The 23,522-nt window shown below is 42.7% G+C and overlaps 1 protein-coding gene across 1 annotated transcript in view; it reads right to left on the reverse strand.

Moving 5' to 3' along the window:
* Positions 1 to 3,847: 3,847 nt before the first annotated feature.
* Positions 3,848 to 23,522, reverse strand: part of DDX46 (DEAD-box helicase 46) — a 100,049-nt gene continuing 80,374 nt past the window's right edge. The window contains exons 16-23 of the mRNA XM_069763820.1: positions 19,390 to 19,583; positions 18,714 to 18,851; positions 18,272 to 18,421; positions 12,920 to 13,153; positions 9,264 to 9,482; positions 8,371 to 8,515; positions 5,071 to 5,144; positions 3,848 to 4,162 (exon numbers count right to left, since the gene is read on the reverse strand). Of these exons, the coding sequence (XP_069619921.1) occupies positions 4,115 to 4,162; positions 5,071 to 5,144; positions 8,371 to 8,515; positions 9,264 to 9,482; positions 12,920 to 13,153; positions 18,272 to 18,421; positions 18,714 to 18,851; positions 19,390 to 19,583 (1,202 nt within the window). The 3' untranslated portion in view covers positions 3,848 to 4,114. The remainder of the gene's footprint in view (positions 4,163 to 5,070; positions 5,145 to 8,370; positions 8,516 to 9,263; positions 9,483 to 12,919; positions 13,154 to 18,271; positions 18,422 to 18,713; positions 18,852 to 19,389; positions 19,584 to 23,522) is intronic.

Raw genomic sequence — 23,522 nt, forward strand, 5'->3', positions numbered from 1 at the left:
GACATGTGCCCGTAATAGGCGCGAGCAGAATCGCGATCTGCCCACGCCTATTAACTAGTTAAATGCCGCTGTCAAACGCAGACAGCAGCATTTAATTACCGCTTCCGGCCGGGCGGCCAGAAATGATTGTGAGCCCCATCAGGGACAGCGATGATAATGTGTGCAAACTGTAAAGCGCTGCAGAATATGTTAGCGCTATATAAAATTATGATTTTATTCTGGCTGTATGGCTTTTACATTGACTATGCGGTTAGTAACAGGGTCGTCTTCTAGATGCCTCTCCATTACTAACCCATGGGCTTGATGTCAGCTGACAATACAAAGTGGACATCAACCTCAACCCTATTACCCCATTTGCCACCACACCATGGTAAGTGGAAAGAACAAGGCTAAGTGCCATATTTGGCATATCTTATGGATGTGCAATTTCTGAGGTGGCTCAAGGCTGATGCTGGTAGCCTGGGAGGGGGGCAATATCCCTTGCCTCTACCCAGGCTATTAATATCAACCCACAGCTGTCAGTTTAGCCTTTGCTGGTTAGAATTTATAGGGGGATAAATTATGTATTTCTGGGGTCCCCCGTAAACTAACCAGTAAAGGCAAAGCAAACAGCTGTGAGCGGTTATTAATAGCCTGGGAACCTTTTGGGATATTGTCCCTTTTCCCAGATTAGTAACACCAGCCCCAGCTATGGGTTTTCCCTCTGCTGGTTATCAAAATTAAGTGGTATGGGGCCTGTTTGGGCCACGTTTGATATACATTTACACCTTGTGATCATACTTTGCACTTGTTGTTTTGGCCCAAGTATTGGTCCCATACAACCTCCAGTATCATTAATATAGGGACTTAGGTTGAATGCAGATCCATTGTTATTACATATTTTTCAACTTGTGTTTTATACAAACTGTTTACTATTGTTTCACTTGACATACTTTGTATTTGGACCATGTAATGCATAATTTCTGGTTCTCAGTGTGTGTTTAAATGTTTATTAGTCCTCATGTTTTTTGTTCAATAAATTTATACTTTCGTAGGTGTGCTCATTGCTATTTTATTTTGTCACAGTGACCTCCTTATGTGGCGCAAAATAAACGATGGAAGCTGATGAGGCATCCATAAGGAAAAAAGGGACCGTGAAAGAAGAAGTGAAGTGTGCAAGAAAAGCCCACACTGCTTCTGATTGGGCGGGTCATGAAAAGAGAGCTAGGCTGCAGTTGCAGAAAAAGTAGCCTGTAACGAATAGGAGTACTGCCAGAACGGAAGGAGTGACATGGAGGAATGCAAGATGTCTACTGGTTGCAGGGAGAGCAAAGTATGGCACACTTAAAGGGGTATTCCCATCTCCAAGATCCTATCCCAAAACGTAGGTGTAGTAATATTAGCAAACATCTGCAATTAGAAATTAGTATTTTTTTCTGATTCACTATGTCTCTTTCCTCATGTGCAGGGCATTACAGGACCATAGGTATCCATTGATACGACCATCTGATATAGTGAGTTAGCTAGTTGCTAGTGGTCGTAACCATGGATACTTAAGGTCCTGCAGTGCCTGCACATGGGGAAAGAGACAAAGCAAATCAAAAAAACTATATTACATTTCTAATTTGAGGAATTTGCTAATACTATTACACCTACTACATATTGGGATAGGATCTTGGAGATGGGAATACCTCTAACTGTCCTGACGCCACTTTGTGGAATCTTTGCTCTCTTCAATGCGCATGGTGTGAGGGCTGAGGGAAGGTCTTGCTACCCAGGAAACAGGTTTGATAGCTCCTGCCATTCAAACCAGAGTGGATAAAGCGTGACTATTTCAGCATTGTGCCCTTTGTCTATAGTGGGGTAACAGATTTGGCTCATCCCACTCTCGTTTCCCAACCCAGAGGAAGCAAAGGTTACAAAAAAAAAAAAAATGAGTTAACTGGGGAAAAATTAGATTTCGGAATCCCAGCACTTGTATCTGCCTCCTATGCGAGATTAAGCTAAACTGGTGTTAACTTGCTGAAAGTGAATTAGTGTAGTCTGAGGAGATGTCCTATTTTTGTGTTCATCGTGTCAGCAGATAACACGATTCTTGTGTTCACTAATGAAGTGCCTGAGAAATAGAAAAACATGACACTGCACGTTTCTCTTGCAGATTTTCTCCGATACTTATCAATACAGAACAGCTTCCACTTTCAAATAAGTAAATATGTTTAAACCATTCTGCAACCTCTCTCCCTCCCATCATCCCTAAAAGAGGGTAGGTAAGTAGTTCAAAACAAGTAGACCAATAATTTTGGGGTGAATGCAACACTTTGGGAGAACAAAAGACAGTGCAACAAAAATGCCTGACAGGGTTTTGTTTTGTTTTTGTCGTCAATGATCATCATGGTGTGCCGAAAATAATTACGTAATGTGCGCACTAGTTTTTGTGCTATTTACATGTCACAGGAAGATGTCAGCTATGTAAAACAGGCAGCATCTTCCTGGTATGGTGCGGGCTCCGATCCTGAGCCCGCTCCATACATGGGGACCCAACGTTCTATTACGTCACATATTGGTAAGGGGATAAACACCCCAACATCATGCTGGACTTGTGCATAAGCAATGTACGTCGTTTAAGAAAACGTGTTTACCTCAGCTGTATACCAAAATATAAAGGTACTGTCACATTAAGCGACGCTGCAGCGATATAGACAACGATACCGATCGCTGCAGCGTCGTTGTGTGGTCGCTGGAGAGCTGTCACACAGACAGCTCTCCAGCGACCAACGATGCCGAAGTCCCCGGGTAACCAGGGTAAACATCGGGTTACTAAGCGCAGGGCCGCGCTTAGTAACCAGAGGTTTACCCTGGTTACCATTGTAAATGTAAAAAAACAAACAAAAAAAAACACATACTCACATTCTGGTGTCTGTTGCGTCCCCCGGCGTCAGCTTCCCTGCACTGTGTAAGCGCCGGCCGTAAAGCACAGCGGTGACGTCACCGCTGTGCTCTGCTTTACGGCCGGCCGGCGCTTACACAGTGCAGGGAAGCTGATGCCGGGGGACGCGACAGACACCGGAATGTAAGTATGTACTGTTTTTTTTTTTACATTTACAAGCGGCCCTGCGCTTAGTAACCCGATGTTTACCCTGGTTACCCAGGGACTTCGGCATCGTTGGTCGCTGGAGAGCTGTCTGTGTGACAGCTCTCCAGCGACCACACAACGTCTAAACAGCGACGCTGCAGCGATCGGCATCATTGTTTATATCGCTGCAGTGTCGCTTAATGTGACAGTACCTTTATTGTATCAAACAATGTGTCCAAAATTAAAGGGGCACTTCAACAAAATTCAACAACATGAAGACTCCCATAAAGGTAGAATACTCGTGGGAATATGAAGAGATCCCATGCAAATAAAGATAAAAATAATACACTTTATTGAATATCAATTAAAATGGTCATCTAAAAAAGCAAAATACCATCCAGGGACACCGAGCAGAAAATAGATAGAGAGATAGATAGATAGATAGCGATATTTGATTATGTGCATCTTCTTTGATGTGATATCCCCTCTCGTTTCTGCTCCGTGTCCCTGGATGGTATTTTGCTTTTTTAGATGACAGTTTTAATTGATATTCAATAAAGTGTGTTTTCTTTTATCTATATTTGCATGGCATCTCTTCATACTCCCAAGAGTATTATACTTTTATGGGCGTCTTCTTGTTGTTCAAAATATAAACTCAGCCTGAGTGCACAATCTGGGGTTATAAATTGTTATAAAAAACAAACGTGTTCTGGATCTGGCAGCGTCGATAGACCCCCTCCCCAATGGTTGCATCACTGAACAACCTGCCTATACATTCTGTGCATGCAAAAGGAATATAATTGAAAAACAATTTTATTTTTCCTCTTTCAGAGTGAACATTAAAACAAATTTAATTTAAGATGTTCCAATCTATACAACTATTCTCTTTGCAATACAATGTTAAAAAAAGCAGCGCCAACTTTCAACTTTATTTTTTTTACCCCATTATCTAATTAAAATGGAGGTAAATAAAAAAGAAACTAAAAATATCTCAATTTACAACACAAGAAGAAAACAGCGACCACGTCCACAAGAGATGACACGTTATCCGGCAGCCCCGCTTTACAGCACTTTGTATCTTCCTTTGTTGGTGGGTTGGTAGGAGTTTTGCTGGAAGAACAAAGATCATGTAATAAGTTATAGGATCAGAGAAGGTGAAAACACAAATATAAACCACTAATCTCATTAACGCTTTCATGACATTGACTATTCACAGCAAAACATTTAAAAAGAGACTGTTCTTTTTTTACTTTTTCCATATTTCTGTCGATGTGGGAGAATTAATGCCATCATTTTGGGGCACCTTTACTCCATGTCAGTAAATTATTTCTTTTTTTCTGATATATATATATATATATATATATATATATATATATATATATATATATATATATATATATATATATATATATATATATATATATATATATATTTACATTTTTTTGTCAGACTGGTAGTTTTTTGGTTATACCATTTGGCGGTACTTGCCCCTTTACTTTGGAAAATATGATAAATATGCATCACCAAATTGTGTATGGTTTATTTTTTAAAGGCCATGCTTGCTGCACTTGGTAATGTGCTCGGATTATAGCCTAAAATCGGTAAATCATGACAATCAAATTATTATTTTTTAGTATCAATTTTTAGCCATTAAAAGGAATTTTTACAAGCAAATGTTGGTGTATGAGGAGTTCAATGACGATAAAATTGCCATAGAAACCTTACAGAATCCCCCCTGCAGATGTTATCAGTGGGATTTGAATTCAGGACCCCAGCACTGCAAGGCTTGCATTCTAACCACTGAGCCATCCTGCTGCCATTAAAAGCCCCATTTTTTTTAGCTGGACAACGTCTTTAAAACCGGATTAGAGCAGACTGACATCACTTTTCATCTGTAATGAACCATTTGAAAAAAATGCAGCGATAATCCATAATCTGCCATATTTGTGTGAGGTCTATTAGTCAGGAACAGTGCAGACTGCAGTATACCAGCGCGTTATTGGAACCCGTGTACTTACCAGTCTGATGAGTTCTTCTTTGATAAGCCGGGTGATTTCGGCCTTTGCTTTCTGTACAGCCAATTCACTAGCACCTAGAGTTCAGATACAACAATTTGTGAGAATTATCTTCTGCAGCGCTTCACTTCCAAAATTATAATCCACCCCCACGTGCAGACATTGCATGTATAGTCAAGGTACAATGCTGCACTCTGCATGGGTTAGAATGGTACATTACTGCCAGAGAGCATTGGTTAAGTGCTACATTATGTACATGTGGAATTTCGAAAAATTGGAAATGTAATATTGTTATAGGAAAATTTACAGTAAACAGGTACTTGGCACATAGATTGGCCAATGTATATGAGCCCAATGCGTCAGTTATGTATTAGTCATTAGTGATAGGAAGAATGTGGTGAATATCAGGATTGCATCCGGCTCCCCCACAGTTAACTCCTGCCCCACCGGACACTACAAAGATCCAAATGCAAGTTATTAATAACTACTCCCCATATAATTGCCAGGCCACTGAAATAATGTACAGCCAGGGCAGAGCAATGATGTGGACAAGTTCCTCATACCTGCAGCTGTCTATGGCATTGCTTCTCAAACGGCGAGTCAAACCTTATGGGAAGGAAGTAGCCCACAACCCCAAATAATTATATTAAAGCTCCCCCAAGGATGCGGTCATTCAACGTGTCTCATAACAATCGATGGGGTACATACACCATGGACTGAGAACCCAGAGGGGACTGCAGGGGGGCTAATAATGTCACAATCTTAGGTAGTCTAAAAAAGTAAAGAATTTAAAGGGAACCTGTCACCTGAATTTGGCGGGACTGGTTTTGGGTCATATGGGCGGAGTTTTCAGGTGTTTGATTCACCCTTTCCTTACCCGCTGGCTGCATGCTGGCTGCAATATTGGATTGAAGTTCATTCTCTGTCCTCCATAGTACACGCCTGCGCAAGGCAAGATTGCTTGCCATATGACCCAAAACCAGTCCCGCCAAATTCAGGTGACAGAGTCCCTTTAAAAGCAGCATCCCTAAATTCAAGTGCAGTGAAGGGGTTAATACGTCATAGACCATGGCGTTACCTCGAACGCAGGGATGCACAAGCTGCGGCTCGGTGGCCACATACAAACCCACTGTGTGCAGCCAGCTTTGGGAGAAGAAAACATGGCCGTGCAAGAATTTTGCTTTCTCCACCATAGTTTTTGAAGGATGAGAAATGCTTGGCTATTTACGGACCTCAAGTACTACACTGGAGATGGCTTTGCTGATGTGTGGCTATTCTGACCTGTCATGTGGCCCTAGAAAGTTCTGCAATTTAATAATGAGTCTCTCAGACCCCCAGGAAAAAAACAAAACAACAACATCTGCACCCCTGCTTTATAGGCTCCAGTGTTATTCCTTCCAAATAGCTTGGCACAGAGATCAGTGCAGTGAAGGGACAGAAAGGACGGTGTGGCAGTGACTGAACAGCTGAAGATCGGGCAGAGCGCTCCATGAGAAAGCGGTCGGATTGCCAAGGGGAGAATTAATCCGTGCAGCTATTCCATTCTTAAAGCAATGCTGGGAATGGTAGTCTTAGAGAGAATCTTTCAATGGGTTTTTGTTACCCCATCAGAGCAACAGGATGTAGGGGCAGAGACCCCGATTCCAGCGATGTATCACTTACTGGGCTGCTTGGAGCAGCTTTGATAAAAATCATGATTTTATCAGCTGCAGATCTAGCAGTTCTCTGAATATGAATCTCTGTATAATCCTGCCTACACCACTGGCTGCTTTCTGCCCATGTACAGTACACAGAAAGCTGCTTATCAGTAGTGGGGGTGGGGTTATATAGAGCTCATGAATATGGAGGACTACCTGACAGCAGGTTTACTGGTCCTCTAGTCATCATTTTATCAAAACTAAAAGCAAGCAGCCGAATAAGTGGCACATTGCAGGATTCAAGATCTCAGTCTCTGCATTATCCTGATCTGGCAAAAACCTGTTGACAGATTCTCCTTAAGGGGACTGGACCATAAATGGTAGTCATCACCAATTCACAGTATAAGTGATGACTTGCTGATCGCATGAGGTTTTAGGGCTGAACCTCCATTAATCCAGAAAACAGGGCTCTAGGGTGCACCTTTCTAATGGGGCGGTGGTCCCTCATTCAGCCTGTGTAGTAATGCTAAAGTTTCACATAGCCGGCAGGTCAAAAGTTGCTGACTCCTAAAGCTGGCAATAACAAAGCAATGAGGGGCATTCGGGACATTCAGCGAGGCAGTCCAAGGCCTCCTACTCACACTTGCTTTTGTTGTCCAACCAAAGTCCACCATATTTGGACAGAAATGAGTCATCACGGATTGCAAAACTGTCCTTTAAAGCGTATCTCCCCTTACACAAGAAAATGATTACAGTGCAGGACTCTGCCGTATAATAATTTTTAGAAATCCCCATATTATCGGAGTGCCCGTGGTTACACTAAGCAGTGCCCCGCTCATCACGCTACAGGCTACAGTTACAGTGAGCGCCGTAATATCCTGGGCTGTAGTCTGCACCATCCTGCACTGAAGATGGCAGCCTGGAGGGGCTCATGCGATTTAGAGAAGTGACGATTACTGCAGAGTCCTGTATAGAATCCTCTTCTGGAGGTACGCTTTAGGTGGCATTTTCAGTCAGTCTGTGGAGTTCTTCTTTTATGTATGCTCGGCCATTGTATTAAAGGGAACCTGTCACCCCCAAAATCGAGGGTGAGGTAAGCCCACCGGCATCAGGGGCTTATCTACAGCATTCTGTAATGCTGTAAATAAGTCCCCGATGTAACCTGAAAGAGGAGAAAAAGCGGTTAGATTATACTCACGCGGGCGGTCCGATCCGATGGGCGTCGGTGTCCGGTACCTCCCATCTTCATAGGATAACGTCCTCCTCCGGCGCAGGTGTATTCTGTCTGCCCTGTTGAGGGCAGAGCAAAGTACTGCAGTGCGCAGGGCCTCTCTGACCTTTCCCGGCGCCTGCGCACTGAAGTACTTTGCTCTGCCCTCATCAGGGCAGACAGAATACACCTGCGCCGGAGGAGGACGTCATCCTATGAAGATGGGAGGTACCGGACACAGACGCCCATCGGATCGGACCGGACCGCCCGCGTGAGTATAATCTAACCGTTTTTTCTCATTTTTTAGTATACATTGGGGGCTTATCTACAGCATTACAGAATGCTGTAGATAAGCCCCTGATGCCGGTGGGCTTAGCTCACCATTGATTTTGGGGGTGACTGGTTCCCTTTAATTAGCCTTCAGTGCACTTTCAGGGCTTGGAATTGAGAACTTACTTTCAATGGCTAAATAAATCTTTCTTTCCCCTTCCTTGGGTTCTTTGCCTGGTGGAAAATAAGTGCCTCTAATTGTAATGGCAGCTTCGGAGTATTCACTGATCCTCTGGAGTGCTTCTTTTGAAGTTACTTTCCATCTTGCCGTCTGAAAATAAATAAAGAAGAGTGAAATGGTAATTTAGGATTCATTCAGAGCTTTGGGATCACACTATAAAGAAAAAACAAAAATCAGGTTGTGGAACCCAGAGGAGGTGGTGAATAGGGTTAAAGTGATGAGCCAGTGATTTATGGAGATGAGGCAGGGGAGGGTGAGGGCAGCAGCCTCACCTTCTATTTATGTCCATGGACGTACCCATTTGCCTAGATTATGCCAATTTCTAGGTCTGGAATATGGATGATTGACGGCAACTTACAGGGGAACTACTCTTTATCCGATGAGCATTTTAAGCAGGTTACAGATGCTCTCCTAATGGAGTTCTGCACTATTGTCACCCCATGAAAACATCAGATCTACTTAATAAATGTACCAACCCAAAGTAAATCAGATATAAAAATCTGAAAACTTATGTAAATGTAATGGAAATCTCACTAGTTTAAATATAATTGGAGAAATCTACAGCTTTTCACAGCAACAAAATACAGAAGATGCCCTCAGAATTGCACAGGTTGGTGCAAAATCCAGTGTGTGACCAAGGCCTTACAGCTGACCCAGAGCTCAGGCTTACGAGAGACCTTTCCAGGGAACTACATGAATGTGTGTTACCTTAATAATATAAAGATTACTAATAGAAATACAAAGTGAAGGAAAGCCTGTAGAAGTCCTACATACATAGACTAATAATGCAGTGACAAGCGTCGGGGTGTGGTAACCATCTTGCATTTTGGGAGTATACCTGAGGGAAATCATTAATCTCCAGCTCCTCTTCATATCTCTTGAAGGACTCATTAGGACCTGCTTCTTGTTTTTCCTCTTCCAGTTTCTCAACTGGGACATAATTGAGTTTAGCATTGATCTTTTCTGCCAATTGCTCAGCAATGGTCTTTGCAGACACCGTTGGAGCCAATATCGTGCCTCCCCTGAGGATGGCATTCGTGGCCTGCTGCATCACATCCTAGAAGGAACAAGAAGAATCCAGTCAGAGTATTTTGAGCAAATTCTTGCAGTACGTGTCCATATGTGAACACCATTTCATTATAAACATATAGTATTCTACATAGAGCACCATTACATCACTACTGATCCCAAGTTACAGCCCGTGTGATAAAGCAGCATTCACACGTTTCAGAGGAAATCTACTTGCCAAGCAATGTTTGCACAGGTTACTGCATTCGGGAAGGGTCATCACTATACCAGACGCTACACAGAAATCCCTACCCGTATTCCCCTCCACTCACCGCTCACACAGGGTTAATGCCGGCGGTAACGGACCGCGTTATGCCGCGGGTAACGCATTCCGTTACCGCCGCCATTAATCCTGTGTGTCCCCAACCTTTTACTATTGATGCTGCCTATGCGGCATCAATAGTAAAAAAATGTAATGTTGAAAATAATAATAATAAAAAAAAAAAACCTGCTATACTCACCCTCCGTTGTCCACTGAGCCGCTCGCACTGGTGTTCCCGGCGATGCATTGCGAAATTACCCAGAAGCGAGACCGCTAAGTCATCTGGGTAATTTCGCAATGCATCCTGCGAACGGAAGATGGCGGAAGCTGTGCGGGTACCCAGGAGGTGAGTATATAACTATTTTTTATTTTAATTTTTTTATTTTTTTTTTAACAGGGATATGGTGCCCACACTGCTGTATACTACGTGGGCTGTGTTACATACCGCGAGGCTCTGTGCTGTATACTACATAGGCAGTGTTATATACTCCGTGTGCTGTGCTATATATTACGTGGCTGGGCAATATGCTACGTGACTGGGCAATATACTACGTGGCTGGGCAATATAATACGTGGCTGGGCAATATAATACGCAATATACTACGTCGACATGCATATTCTAGAATACCCGATGCGTTAGAATCAGGCCACCATCTAGTGTGTGTGTGTATATATATATATATATATATATATATATATATATATATATATATATATATATATATATATACACACACACACATATATACACATATATATACACACACATATATATATATATACATATACATATACACACACACACATATACATACATACATATATATATATATATATTCACTAGATGGTGGCCTGATTCTAACGCATCGGGTACTTTAGAATATGCATGCCCACGTAGTATATTGCCCAGCCACGTAGTATACTGCCCAGCCATGTAGTATATTGCCCAGTCACATAGTATATTGCCCAGTCACGTAGTATATTGCCCAGCCACGTAGTATATTGCCCAGTCACGTAGTATATTGCCCAGTCACGTAGTATATTGCCCAGTCACGTAGTATATTGCCCAGTCACGTAGTATATTGCCCAGCCACGTAGTATATTGCCCAGTTACGTAGTATACTGCCCAGCCATGTAGTATATTGCCAAGTCATGTAGTATATTGCCCAGTCACGTAGTATATTGCCCAGTCACGTAGTATATTGCCCAGTCACGTAGTATATTGCCCAGTCACGTAGTATATTGCCAAGTCATGTAGTATATTGCCCAGTCACGTAGTATATTGCCCAGCCATGTAGTATATTGCCCAGTCACGTAGTATATTGCCCAGTCACGTAGTATATTGCCCAGTCACGTAGTATATTGCCCAGTCACGTAGTATATTGCCCAACCACGTAGTATATTGCCCAGCCACGTAGTATATTGCCCAGCCACGTAGCATATTGCCCAGCTACGTATGTCACAGGTTAAAAAATAAAAAATAAATATATACTCACCTTCCGAGGGCCCCTTGTAGTTCGGTCACATGACCGTGACGTCATGGTAGGTCCTTCTCCCATACCATCCTTGCCACCGGAACCTGGTGCTTGCATGGAGCGGTCACCGGAGCGTAGCCAGGAGCGGGAAAGGCAGTGGAAGGAGAGTATATAATGATTTTTTATTTTTTTAAAATTATTTTTAACATTAGATGTTTTTACTATTGACGCTGCATAGGCAGCATCAATAGTAAAAACTTGGTCACACAGGGTTAATAGCGGCGGTAACGGAGTGAGTTATCCGCGGCATAACGTGGTCCGTTACCGCTGGCATTAACCCTGTGTGAGCGGTGACTGCGGGGAGTATGGAGCGGGCGCCGGGCACTGACTGAAGGGGAGTAGGGAGGGACTAATCAGACTGTGGCTGTCGCTGATTGGTCGCGGCAGCCATGACAGGCAGTTGGCAAGACCAATCAGTGACTTGGATTCCATGACAGACAGAGGCCGTGACCAATGAATATCCGTGACAGAAAGAAGGACAAACAGACGGAAGTGACCCGTAGACAATTATATAGTACTAGATTGCAGCCCGATTCTAAAGAATCGGGAGTCTAGAATCCATATATACTTGAAATTCGGCAGGAGCTTGAAGAGCAACGTCACTGGGCCCGCCTCCACGCAGTAGAAACTTGCTGTGAGGTAAAAATTCAAAAATCACACCAAAATGGCGGGCGGAGTGTGTCACAGTACGGCACGTTTCTGATTGGTCGCTCGCAGCAGGCGGCAACCAATCAGACACTGGACACTGTTGACGTCACTTATCTCCGGACATTAGCTCCGGACATTAGCTCCGGACAGGAAGTTGGCACAAATTGCAGGAAGTAGTATTCTAGGCAATTATATATTAGATATATATATTTTTTTACCTTAAGAAAGGTGCTGAAACACATTTGAACACAAAAGGCTTCTCATTTACTGTGCAGCCCACTTAACGGGATATTGTCCTCCTTTATGATTATTCATCTGGAAGACGTTTTTCTTTTCCAGCCATGGGGCCGCCGCAGCAGCAGTTACACGGGTCTAATGGTGTTGTGCCTTCACACCACACCACAAAGCGAGTGCACGCTCTCGCTTTTCACTAATCTTACCATACAATACTGCTCTGCTTTTGTCCCTCAAACAGTTCTTCATCCAAAGATCTAAGCTTATCCCTATGATAAGTATCCAGACTGATCATGGCTACAGATTACAATAAAGATGTAGAAAAAAAAATAAGTTTTTCTCTCTAAACTATGTATTCCAGCTCTACTAACTTCCACTTGATTAATAGCTCACTGTGTGTGATGCCGGGCAAGGAAATCAGTGAGCTATCAATCAAGCTAAAGAGGCTGGTGTTGGGCTGGTAGACCACCTCTGGCACCCCCAGAGCACTTAACGCCTCATTTGTATATGAATTAGAATTTCTTGGAAATGCATCAACAGATAAAGATATGAAGGTATTGATGGACTTTGCTGTTAAAGACAGACACATCCACCTATGAGATTCCCTTTAAACTTCTCTCCAGAAATTGTCGTTTTATTATTGACTGGTTTTAGTAATAGCATAATATAGAATTTTTTTTCTTCATCCATTTGTTTAACGAGAATGCAGTGCCTGCTATATGAAAGAGTCCAAATTATTGTACCCACCTGCGCTTCCGCACCGAGGTTCTTATTCACGCTAAGCTTTTTGGCTAAACGTTTAGCAATTTCCAGCTTCTCGGCATTTCCTGCTGTGGGTATCGTGGCATTGGCCACAGAAGCATTGCCCCCGACACCACCTGCAGCTCCAATACCACCGATTGTACTGCCGGGTACCCCAGGTCCCGACATGTCTTTCACTCGCTTCTTAGAGTTGAACATGCTTTCAATTTGTTCATCAATCTGAAATTGCAAAATAGAATCCGATAATAAATACAGACTGCATGCATACATCTCTAACAACAAAACAGAGCCTGGAATTGTACAAGTCGACCTCCAGCTAGAAACGAAAATTATGTTCCGCTGTCTCTCAAGTGACAATGGTCTTATACTACACGTCTTCTTCATGTACCTTGGACATGTGAATGGCCCAAACACTTAGCCATCCATCATGGGCTTGCTTGGAGTGACAATGTAGAAGCGCCCTCTACAATTCAGTTCTGTAGCGCTCCTTTCCTGCGCCCCTATAAACTGCTCTTTTGCTTTTGGTGCGATATGGTGGTTTACCGAGCTACATGCCTCAGGACTCAAACACACAAATGTGGTGCAGGGTGTGCACCAAACACACTTCGCCTTCCTCACAAGGTGGCATGACGTAAAGGAGTTATCCAGTGCTATATTACTTTATTTACTGTGGTCCTAACACAGGCAGGTAGTTGCTACCTTCCGGCCTATTCTGCTCAGTGCAGACCTCCGACGACACAGAGCGGTCACAGACCATTCCTGCGGCTTCTGCTGACGTCATGGCAGGAGCGCAGCAGCTTCTCTTATGCTCTGTTGACAGCATGACTGCCTATGTCATGCTGATTGACAGACTGTTCCCTGCTGCATAACACCACAACGACAGCTATCAATCACTATGATGCTGGCAGTCACGTCCAGTCAACAGAGCAGCCAGTTATAGAAAGAGCCGCCCTGTTAATGTGGAGCAGCTGAACTGCAGGCAGGAGCGGTCAGTGACTGTTCTGAGCCAGCACCTTATACATACCTACCAGTCCTTTGGGTCATAGAAAAAAAAAAACAAATAATGAACCCCTTTAGGGTATGAACATTAGTTAAAATTGCACCAAAATTTTCATATAAAGTAAACCAACTAAGAGGTAGTAACAGGCTTATACTTGGTTCATCTTTAGAGACTGGGATACATCTGGATCAATTTAGATCTGCCTTCTGTTTTATACATTCTAAAACGATTGTTTCAGTAAATTTGCCCTTAATATACTGTACAGTCCTGAGAAGTCATTTATGTCCTCTAAACAGAAAGTGAAACAACTTCCAGCGGTCCTTTCTGCCTTTCAAATGTAGGACGTGCCTTACCCGAGTTCACCATCTGCTGTGTTTTTTTTTGGTTTTTTTAACTTACCGTATTTTCCGGCGTATAATGACTGGGCGTATAAGACGACCCCCAACTTTTCCATTTAAAATCTAAAGTTTGGGATATACTCGCTGTATAAGTCATGGGGTCATCTTATACGCCGGGTATCGTCTTATAGAGCGTGTGCGGAGCTCTGAGGTCACGCCGCATATGGTGCAGGGAGCGGTCCCGGATGGTACCCAGGGTCTGGAGGAGACTCTCCTCCAGGCCCTGGATACCTTATTTCTGTAAAAAAAAAAAAAAATTAAAATAGGGATATACTTACCTTCTGATGGCCCCTGGAGTCCTCCCGCTCTCAGTGATGCACGCGGCGGCTTCCGTTCCCAAGGATGCATTGCGCAAATCACCTGAGATGACGTTGGGGGTCACGCGACCGTGACGTCACAAAGGTCCTTCGCACAAAGCACCCTTGGGAACGGAAGCCGCCGTGTGCATCACAGATCTGGGAGGACTCCGGGGGCCATCAGATAGTAAGTATATCCCTATTCTTTATTTTAATTCTTCTTTTTTTTTTTTTTACAGGAATATGGTACCCAGGGCCTGGAGGAGAGTCTGCTCTCCTCCAGACCCTGGGAACCATCCGGGACCGATCCCTGCACCATTTGCGGCGACCGCAGAGCTCCGCACCGGCCGTATAAGGCAACACCCGGCGTATAAGACGACCCCGACTTTTGAGTAGATTTTCAGGGGTTAAAAAGTCATCTTAGACTCCGGAAAATACGGTATTTAGGGTTGATATTGTGAGAATGGAATGTTTAAATAAAAATGAACATTTAACTTTTTTTCACAAAAAATGTACTTTAGCTCCAATTTGTTTTATTTTATCAAGGGTAACAGGAGAAAATGGACCCCAAAAGTTGTTGTACAATTTGTCCTGAGTACGCCAATACCCCATATGTGGGGGTAAACCACTGTTTGGGCGCAAGGCAGAGCTCGGAAGCGAAGGAGCGCCATTTGACTTTTCAATGCAAAATTGACTGGAATTGAGATGGGACGCCATGTCGCATTTGGAGAGCCCCTGATGTGCCTAAACAGTGGAAACCCCCCAATTATAACCGAAACCCTAATCCAAACACATCCCTAACCCAAACGGTAACCCTAACCACACCTCTAACCCAGACACACCCCTAACCCTAATCCCAACCCTATTCCCAACCGTAAATGTAATCCAAACCCTAACCCTAACTTTAGCCCCAACCCTAACTGTAGCCCTAACCCTAACGGGAAAATGGAAATAAATACATTTTTTTAATTTTTCCCTAACTAAGGGGGTGATGAAGGGGGGTTTGATTTACTTTTATAGCGTTTTTTTAGCGGATTTTTATGAGTGGCAGCCGTCACGCACTGAAAGACGCTTTTTATTGCAAAAAATGTTTTTTGCGTTACCACATTTTGAGAGCTATAATTTTCCATACTTGGGTCCACAGAGTCATTGAAGGTCTTGTTTTTTGCGGGACGAGTTGACGTTTTTATTGGCGAAATTATTGCGCACGTGACATTTTTTGATCACTTTTTATTCCGATTTTTGTGAGGCAGAAAGACCAAAAACCAGCTATTCATGAATTTCTTTTGGGGAGGCGTTTATACCGTTCCGCGTTTGGTAAAATTGATAAAGCAGTTTTATTCTTCGGGTCAGTATGATTACAGCGATACCTCATTTAGATAATTTTTTTATGTTTTAGCGCTTTTATACAATAAAAACTATTTTATAGAAAAAAATAATTATTTTGCATCGCTTTATTCTGAGGACTATAACTTTTTTATTTTTTCTTTGATGACGCTGTATGGCGGCTCGTTTTTTGCGGGACAAGATGACGTTTTCAGCGGTACCATGGTTATTTACATCAGTCTTTTTGATCGCGTGTTATTCCACTTTTTGTTTGGCGGTATGATAATAAAGCCTTGTTTTTTGCCTTTTTTTTTTGTAACGGTGTTCACTGAAAGGGTTAATTAGTGGGAAAGTTTTAGAGGTCGGGTCGTTACGGACGCGGCGATACTAAATGTGTGTACTTTTATTTTTTTATTTCGATAAAGAAATGGATTTATAGGAACTATATTATATATATATATATATATATATTATTTTTTTAAGGAATTTTTTTACACATGTGAATATTTTTTTATTTTACACTATAACATTGCCCCGGGGGGTGGGGGTAGAAAGCATCATGTTATAGCGTAAGATCGCTGATCTGACACTTTGCTGTGCACTGTGTCAGATAAGCGATCTGACGTGCACTCCTGCAGGCTAACCAACGCTTGCTGTGAGCAGGCGCTGGTAAGCCACCTTCCTGCAGGACCCGGATGCAGCCCCGCGGCCATATTGGATCCGGGCCTGCTGCAGGGAGGAGGTGGTAAGAGACCCTCGCAGCAACTCGATCACATCCCGTTGCTCCGGGGGTCTCAAGGAAGCACGCAGGGAGCCCCTTCCCTGCGCGATGCTTCCCTATACCGCCGGAACACTGCGATCATGTTTGATCGCAGCGTGCCGGTCGTTAATGTGCCGGGAGCGGTCCTTGACCGCTCCTGGCACATAGTGCTGGATGTCAGCTGCGATAGTCAGCTGACACCTGGCCGCGCTCCCCCCGTGAGCGTGGCCGATCGCTATGACGTACTATCCCGTCGGTGGTCATACGGGCCCACCCCACCTCGACGGGATAGTGCATCTAATGTCAGAAAGGGGTTAATGAATTCGCAATTACATTTTATTGTATTGCTGCTATATATACCTTTGATATATACACATGTACATACACAAACGAGAGTGAGAAAGCAGGAGAGAGAGAAGTGGAAGGAAAGAGGGAGATATTAATTATACACACATAGTACTGTGCAAAAGTTTTAGGCTGGTGTAAAAAAAAAAGCTGCCATGTAAGAATGCTTTTAAAAATATAAATGTTATTAGTTTATTTTTTTCGCTCTTTAATGTAACAGATCATACACCATAGCAAGACAGTTATACTGCATCAGCAAGTTCTCTCCCAGGTAAAGATTTGAGCGCGTTCTGGGGTTTCAGTTTCTAGTTTTCACACTCTTTTGAAGAAAGACTAAGCAACATTGAGCACTGTAGGAGCAGAAGTCAATTAAGAAAACTTTGCGCATATACAAGACACTTCCCTTCCAAATCGGAAGATATCCTGTAGTGCCACCAGCTCAGAACTTGTAGAAATCAAAAGGGAACCAGATACACCCCATCTACTGTTTGGGGAAGTCAGGCTAGAAGTGATCTTCATGGAAGAATTCCGGCCAAAAACCACATCTTGGACATGGAAAAAAGGCCAATTGACTCATCTATGCACATAGCACCTGGGGTGCTGAAAAATGCCAGCAGTGCTTTGGCCTGAGGAGTCAAAATGTTACATAACTGGCTGTAGCAGAAGGCAGTTGTTTTCCTCAGGGGTGCAGAGTGATGCAATAATGAGTGTCTGTAGGCAACAGTGAAGCATGGTGGAGGTTCCTCGCAAGTTTGGGGCTGCATTTCAGCAAATGGAGTTGGGAATTTTATCACAATTAATAGAGTCCTCAATGCTGAGAAATACAGATACTTATCCATAATGCAATACAGATACTTATCCATAATGCAATACAATAAAGGAGTCATCTGCTAGGTTTCAAATTTATTTCCCAGCAGCACATCAATCCAAACATACAGCCAATGTCATTAAAAACTATCTTCAGCATAAAGAATAACGAGGAGTCCTAGAAGAAAGGCTACAGCCCCTACAGAGCCATGATTTCAACATAAATCGAGTCGGTTTGAGGTTACATGAAGAGACAGAAGGATTTGAACAATCCTACATCCAGAGAAAATGTTGTAAGAATCTCCCTGTCAAGATCCTCCTTTGCTGCTTTTTGCAAAACCTGTCTAAAACTTTTGCACAATACTGTATAATAAAAATTCTATACACGAATTTACACACACTTACATCAAGGGCAGTGTCCTCCTCATCTGAATCTTGGAGGCCAAGTGCTGCCTTTTGCAACTTTCTCCTTTCATTTGCCAATGCTTGCTCCGTTTCATCAAATTTAAATCCTTTACCAGAAAATCCACTTGTTTTCTTAATCACTTTACCTTCCTAAAAGAAATAATGAAAAAAAAAAAACAACCAAATGTGTTCGATTTCAACGAGATCCTACAGACCAGCCAGAAAGGAAGGCTGAGCGGTCATTCACAACACCTCTGCCTCAGATTAGGCAGATGAGCTATCACTACCAATCCAGACAACCCAGGGAGCCTTCGATCCCATAGGTCTGCAGAGCTGTGATTGACAGCGTTCATAGAACACCATGAGTGGTGGAATCGTGACAATTGAGATGCTTATGAAGCAATTCAGACCCTTCTTACTATATAACGGGATCAGTACTTACAGCTTTCTGTTGCTCCTTGAACTCGGACCACAATTTCTCCAACTCAAAAGGAATTGCAGTTCCGGAAAGCTCCAAAGCCTTTATTATATCCCCTGCATAGCGGGCTTGATCCTCGGTGATAAATGTAAAGTTAAATCCCTACAAAATAAAGAATATCTTGTAATTCTAAATCCTTACTACAATAAAAGAGTAGCTAACTGATCGAAATATACTCAAGTCCTAAAAGTCAACTAAGAGAAGCCATCATTAACCAGTTCATGACGGGGTTATTATTTTTCCCCTTTTCTGACCAGGCACAATTTCAGGTTTTATTGTACATGCGCTTAACGGATCAGTAATATTTTCTCGTTCAGCTATTTAAATGATTTTTGCCTCTTTTATTCGAGACACAGATTAATTTTTAGATTCCTCTACTTTTTTTTTTGCTGATGTACGGTGAAAATGTAAAAGAAAAATAGTACATACATGTTTATTTTTCATATTTTTTGCTTTTTTATTACTAAAAAGGAGTAGTAATGGGATAAAGTGCTGTGATGCAAGAAAGAATCGTCAGGATCTCGGTTAACCTTTTTAATCATCGGATTCCCACTAGTAGAATCATAATTTATGGACACAGCCAAAAAGGAGAATCACAGATATATATGGTTTTTGTACCTGTCTGTCCATAGTTACTCACCTTATTTCCGGCTCTGCCTGTGCGTCCTGCTCTGTGCACATAATCTTCATAGTGATTCGGACAAGAATAATTTATCACCAAGATCAGATGCTTGACATCCAGCCCTCGAGCTGCCACAGAGGTGGCCACTAGCAGCTTGCACACACCATTTTTAAAATCATTGATGATGCTATCCCTGTCATACTGATCGATGCCTAAAGAAAGGAATATGAAAATTTTTCAGTATAAACAATGATTTGGATTTAGAACATTTATCCAGGCGGTGCGGCCTGACCAGCGCACGATCCGAGATCTCCCGCTAATAATCCCGAATCTAACAGCCTGCACAGACAGAAAGTGGATAAAGCCTACACTTATTGGTTTCTAATACACTCCAGTATCTGTGGAGAGCGGACATCGGGGATCCAGTGGAGAATGACTCATCAAAAGAGTTGCACCGGTAAGGATGACAATGTGCCCAACATGGTGCGGACCTCGGAGACCCAGCAGGGAGATACGGTGTCTGAGGCTACATCCCATTTGAGACGCTTTGCCCAGGGGTTGGAAGGTGCCTCGGCAGATCACTTTGAAGGTCAGATGGAAGAGGAATAGGAGAACGGGGGAAAATGATCACTCCTGATGCAGAGTTGGTGACGCACTAAAACACTACAGTAGCAGCAGTCACCTTCTATATCCAGTGAGGCAAGTCACGCGGACTCAGCCCTAATCACAGCAAAAACATTGCAGGAACCCATAGAAAGAAACGTTTTATCTGCTGTTAATTTACCTAACACAACACTAACTAGTCTTACCTCTCACAAGTGCTTTACAGGAAGACATGTCATCTTTATCTATAAAGATGGACATTCAAAAGGGCACTTCAAAGAATCAAGGAAACAGAGGGAAGCATCAGCAATATTGAGGATCATATATCGCCTATGCAAAGTGATATATACAGTGGAGACCAAAAGTTTGGACACCTTCTCATTTAAAGATTTTTCTGTATTTTCATGACTATGAAAATTGTACATTCACACTGAAGGCATCAAAACTATGAATTAACACATGTGGAATTATATACTTAACAAAAAAGTGTGAAACAACTGAAAATATGTCTTATATTCTAGGTTCTTCAAAGTAGCCACCTTTTGCCTTGATGACTGCTTTGCACACTCTTGGCATTCTTTTGATGAGCTTCAAGAGGTAGTCACCGGGAATGGTTTTCACTTCACAGGTGTGCCCTGTCAGGTTTAATAAGTGGGATTTCTTGCCTTATAAATATGGTTGGGACCATCATTTGTGTTGAGCAGAAGTCTGGTGGATACACTACTGAATAGACTATTAGAATTTGTATTATGTCAAGAAAAAAGCAGCTAGGTAAAGAAAAACGAGTGGCCATTATGAATTTAAGAAATGAAGGTCAGTCAGTCTGAAAAATTGGGAAAACTTTGAAAGTATCCCTAAGTGCAGTGGCAAAAACCATCAAGAGCTACAAAGAAACTGGCTCACATGAGGACCGCCCCAGGAAAGGAAGACCAAGAGTCACCTCTGCTTCTGAGGATAAGTTTATCTGAGTCACCAGCCTCAGAAATCGCAGGTTAACAGCAGCACAGATTAGATTAGAGACCAGGTCAATGCCACACAGAGTTCTAGCAGCAGGCACATCTCTATAACAACTGTTAAGAGGAGACTTTGTGCAGCAGGCCTTCATGGTAAAATAGCTGCTAGGAAACTACTGCTAAGGACAAGCAACAAGCAGAAGAGACTTGTTTGGGCTAAAGAACACAAGGAATGGACATTAGACCAGTGGAAATCTGTGCTTTGGTCTGATGAGTCCAAATTTGAGATCTTTGGTTCCAACCATCGTGTCTTTGTGCGACGCAGAAAAGGTGAACGGATGGACTCTACATGCCTGGGTCCCACTGTGAAGCATGGAGGAGAAGGTGTGATGGTGTGGGGGTGCTTTGCTGGTGACACTGTTGGGGATTTATTCAAAATTGGAGGCATACTGAACCAGCATGGCTACAACATCATCTTGCAGAGGCATGCTATTCCATCCGGTTTGCGTTTAGTTGGAGCATCATTTATTTTTCAACAGGACAATGAACCCAAACACACCTCCAGGCTGTGTAAGGGCTATTTGACCAAGAAAGAGAGTGATGGGGTGCTACGCCAGATGACCTGGCCTCCACAGTCACCAGACCTGAACCCAATCGAGATGGTTTGGGGTGAGCTGGACCGCAGAGTGAAGGCAAAAGGGTCAACAAGTGCTAAGCATCTCTGGGAACTCCTTCAAGATTGTTGGAAGATCATTCCCGGTGACCACCTCTGGAAGCTCATCAAGAGAATGCCAAGAGTGTGCAAAGAAGTCATCAAAGCAAAAGGTAGCTACTTTGAAGATCCTAGAATATAAGACATATTTTCAGTTGTTTCACACTTTTTTGTTAAGTATATAATTCCATAGTTTTGATGCCTTCAGTGTGAATGTACAATGTTCAAAGTCATGAAAATACAGAAAAATCTTTAAATGAGGTGTGTCCAAACTTTAGGTCTGTACTGTGTGTATATACATACATATATACATATACACATATATACATATATATAAACCGTAAAAAATTGGAACAGCACAATGCTCACCGGTGGGTGCCTGGCCTCCCGGGCAGAATGGTCCACTCATCTGCCCACATAAATATAAAAATCAGCAAATGAAGGCAGCACTCCAAGTCCTCATGAAGGTAAAAATGTGTCTTTTATTGAACCCACATCTCTGTGCGACGTTTCGGCTCACACTGAGCCTTTTTCAAGCAGTGAGTGTCATTAACAATGGTGCTTTTATAGGCATAATCTACATACATTTGCATATTTCATTGATAATTAGGCATAAATACATGTATACATACATAGATCAACAATCGTGTTAAAAAATCTCATATGTGCAATCCATATCTCATAAAGTGCATAGTGCTAAGGTGCTAATAGATTCCAACATCTTCACTATTATTTTGGTCATTTCATCCATATTTCTTTTCAATAAACATCTCTCTCATAGTATGTCTTATGTTTGTTTATATTCCTTACCCCGCCATACATAGGTCAAAACCACATGGAGGACGCTGCAAAAATGCATACACAACACAGCCAATTGAATTCAATGGGATTTTGCAATGCTGTGCTAATGCTGCTTATATCTCCACGGCGGAATCATATCGTGGAAAAATACGCAGCATGCTCGCGGCGATTCCGCACACATAGGAATGCATTGATCCGCTTACTTCCCGCATGGGGCTATGCCCACCATGCGCAAAGTAAGCGGATCATCTGCGGATGGCAACCAGGGTGGAGCAGAGAAGAGTCTCCTCCAGGCCCTGGGAACCATATACCTGTAAAAAAAACAACAAAACGAATTAAAATAAAAAATAGTTATATTCTCACCTTCCGGCGGCCCCCGCAGCCTTCCTGCTCCTCACGATGCTTCCAGTCCCAATAATGCTTTGCAACAATGACCTGTGATGACGTAGCGGTCTCGCGTGATGCTACGTCATCTAGGGTCATTGTCGCGAGGCATCACTGGGAATGGAAGTTGCTGGGAGCATCGCGGGGGCAGCCGGAAGGTGAGAATATCACGATTTTTTTTTTTATTACTTTTAATATTATATCTATTTACTATAGGTAAAGGCAGCATCAATAGTAAAAAGTTGTCACACTTGTCAAACACTATGTTTGACAGGTTGGTCACACTTGTCAATCAGTTTTCCAAGCGATGCTACAGATCGCTAGGAAAACACTAGCATTCTGCAAGCTAATTACGCTAGCAAAACGTTAGTGTTTAGTGGGAATACGCATGCCAATTCTGCATGCATAAAACCCTCGGCAGGGAGTTGCAGAATTGCCGCGGAATTTTCCCTGGCAATTCTGCAACGTGTGCACAGAGCCTAAAATGATTCAGAAGCACAAGCTATACATTGTTAATGTGGTAAATTACTATTCTACGGTAGCTGCAAATGTCTTGTTTGTAATGCAATATCTTCATAGGTGTATAGAGGCCCATTTCCAACAACCATCACTCCAGTGTTCTTATGGTACTTTGTGTTTGCTAACTGTGTACGAAGGCTAATGGATGGTTAGAATACCCTTGAAAACCCTTGTGCAAG

The sequence above is a fragment of the Ranitomeya imitator genome, chromosome 4 (genome assembly GCF_032444005.1).
Source record: "Ranitomeya imitator isolate aRanImi1 chromosome 4, aRanImi1.pri, whole genome shotgun sequence".
In the NCBI taxonomy this organism is placed as follows: domain Eukaryota; kingdom Metazoa; phylum Chordata; class Amphibia; order Anura; family Dendrobatidae; genus Ranitomeya; species Ranitomeya imitator.